Here is a 2,357-nt window from a genome sequence, read left to right as displayed (position 1 = left end):
CTTTCCCTCCTTGCTGCAGCTGCCTCTACTCAGAGCACCAGAAAAGAAAAACAATCCAATGTTCCTATTGATATTTTTTTTCCCTTTTTCAGTGAAAGCCTTGAAGGAAAAAGCCTTGTTAAGCCTTCTCATTTCATCTCAAGCATATGCGTGTTCCCACAGCATCATCAGCACTGCTTGAAGGAAAAAGCCTTGTTAAGCCTCCTCATTTTATCTCAAGCATATGCGTGTTCCCACAGCATCATCAGCACTGAGAGCAGGGCTGTAGTTGAAGCTGCTCTAATACAACTAATCCTGCGTTGTAAGCACTCACACGAAGCCACTCCTGCCACCTAGTGCCCAAAATTCTGCCCGGAATTTGATCCCCCTTTCCTCCAAACATCTGACAGCTTATTAGCTGACACAAACCTTCTCTACCACAAGAAGGGCTTTATAAAGAAGGGAAAATGCTTTAATGTCTACAAATAAAGGTAATATTTTTACACTCGGTGAAGAGTTAGATGAAGTTTTCAAAAAGTCTACAAAAGAAACATGAAATCCTCCTACCCTCATGTTTCAAACACTCAGATTTTAGATACTTGGCATCTACTGGAAAGTTTTATGAACAAAAAGCAACTGTTTGTTTACCACAATCTTACCCCATTGTCTGCCTGTCCCTTTTCTTCCTTTATGGCTTTACTCTTGTCTTTTCTCTGTTTGTTAATTGCACAAGTCACAACAGAAACAAAACCCAAACCCGGATGGAAGAGCAAAGCAAACAACAAACATGAAATTTAAATTGCAAATCAGAACTGAACTCACAGCAGAACAACAAAGCACAACACTGCTAAACCAAAACTGCAACACACTCCCACCCTCCCCCTAAGGAAACCCTTCCTTACTAAATTCCTTCATCTCAGATACAAGTGGGATGGATTATTCCTCAAGCCAGGAAACCAGGAAAAAGCTTTAATATTAATTTTCATACCTCAAGAGGCTAGGTAGGTTTTTTTTCACCTAGAAACAGTTATGTTGTGTCATAAATTATGCTAGACCACAGCATCAATGCTGTGTGGTGATGTGACTCTCAGCACACACACTCTCACTCAATATTCATTATGTTAATAGCTCAACAACATGATCACAGTGCTTCTAGCATGATGCTTCCCCCCTCATCATCACAATTCTTAAATATTACAGAAAAACCTGCAAATTTTGCTCTGAAGATCAGAGAAAGAGGCTGCACTGGCTTGGCAGTGTACACAACTTACTTTGAGAAGATGACCATGAGCTTCTTCCTGTTTTTTCTGGGTTCTGAATCCTCCTCAAACTCTTCCATCTCTTTTCCTAGAAAAACTTCTTGATGAAATTCTTTGTTGAGGTGTCCATCCATCTCCATTTTGACCCCATTCAAGTGATCTGGGGGTAAGATCTCGTTCTCATCTTTACTGTCAGCTGGTTTCTCTTTGAGGGCTGAATTATTTGCAGGCCTTGCATAAACATCCATTAGGAGAAATACAAACAGAAGGGACAAATAGAGAGATCCCAAACTACAGAGAAAAGCCTGTCTTGACATCATTGTTTCCTTTTTATTCAAAGTATTGGCTGATTAAATGACTGTGAATGGATTAAACGACCTGAAAAGGAAATGGAAAAAAACACATGCAAATTAAAGTCTAGAAAACTATGCCACTAATAAAACACCCCCAGAAATTCAGAGGAACCCACACACAGAAGTATTTGCTGTGAACGAGGAAAAAAGCCTATTAAATAATAACTATACAACAAGAAATTGAGCTGTGTCAGTTTTCAGACTGTACAATTGTAACCTCTGGCAGCACTTTGGAAGAGAACATCTTTAAATGACCTAGTTTCGTCCTGAAAACTGTTTCCAGGTGTTCTGGTGTGAGTTGACTTGAAAAGTGAAGCTTTTACTGAGCAGACAACGAGCACAGGAAGCACGCACTCTCCAAACATTCAGCCCAAGCTCAGCTGTGGCAACATCCCCGACATGAGCACTGGGTTTGCCAGCAAGCTGCAGACACCATAAGGACAGCGCGACAGTTTACCAGAGATCTCAACTCTCCACCGCTTCAGAAAAGGCTGAAAGTCGTGAAAGTCTTTTTGGAAATAGGTGATACAGGGGACAACACGATTACACATGCCACCTCACGAAGCTGGAAACGCAGAGGAAGCAGCCGGCAGGAAAAGCAGCCCCCGGGGCGGGCCTGGCACGACCCGCTCAGTGCTGCCTGACCATGGCAGTTCCCGGAGGGCAGGGAAACGGGACAAAGGGGCACAGCACAAACCCCACAGCCCGGGAGGCACGGCCGAGCCCGCCCGGCCGGGGCGGCGGTCACACACCTCCAGCGCCGAGG

General features: G+C 43.5%; 1 protein-coding gene across 1 annotated transcript in view; it reads right to left on the bottom strand.

The window, feature by feature from the left end:
* SDF4 (stromal cell derived factor 4) overlaps positions 1–1,558 on the bottom strand; it is an 11,597-nt gene extending 10,039 nt beyond the window's left edge. Inside the window, exon 1 of the mRNA XM_008947560.1 lies at positions 1,251–1,558. Coding sequence (XP_008945808.1) covers positions 1,251–1,558 — 308 coding nt within the window. The remainder of the gene's footprint in view (positions 1–1,250) is intronic.
* Positions 1,559–2,357: the final 799 nt, after the last annotated feature.

Source organism: Merops nubicus, unplaced genomic scaffold (assembly GCF_000691845.1).
Source record: "Merops nubicus isolate BGI_N331 unplaced genomic scaffold, ASM69184v1 scaffold3549, whole genome shotgun sequence".
Lineage (NCBI taxonomy): Eukaryota > Metazoa > Chordata > Aves > Coraciiformes > Meropidae > Merops > Merops nubicus.
Note: the sequence above shows the minus strand (reverse complement) of the source record. Positions and strands in the feature narration are given on the sequence as shown.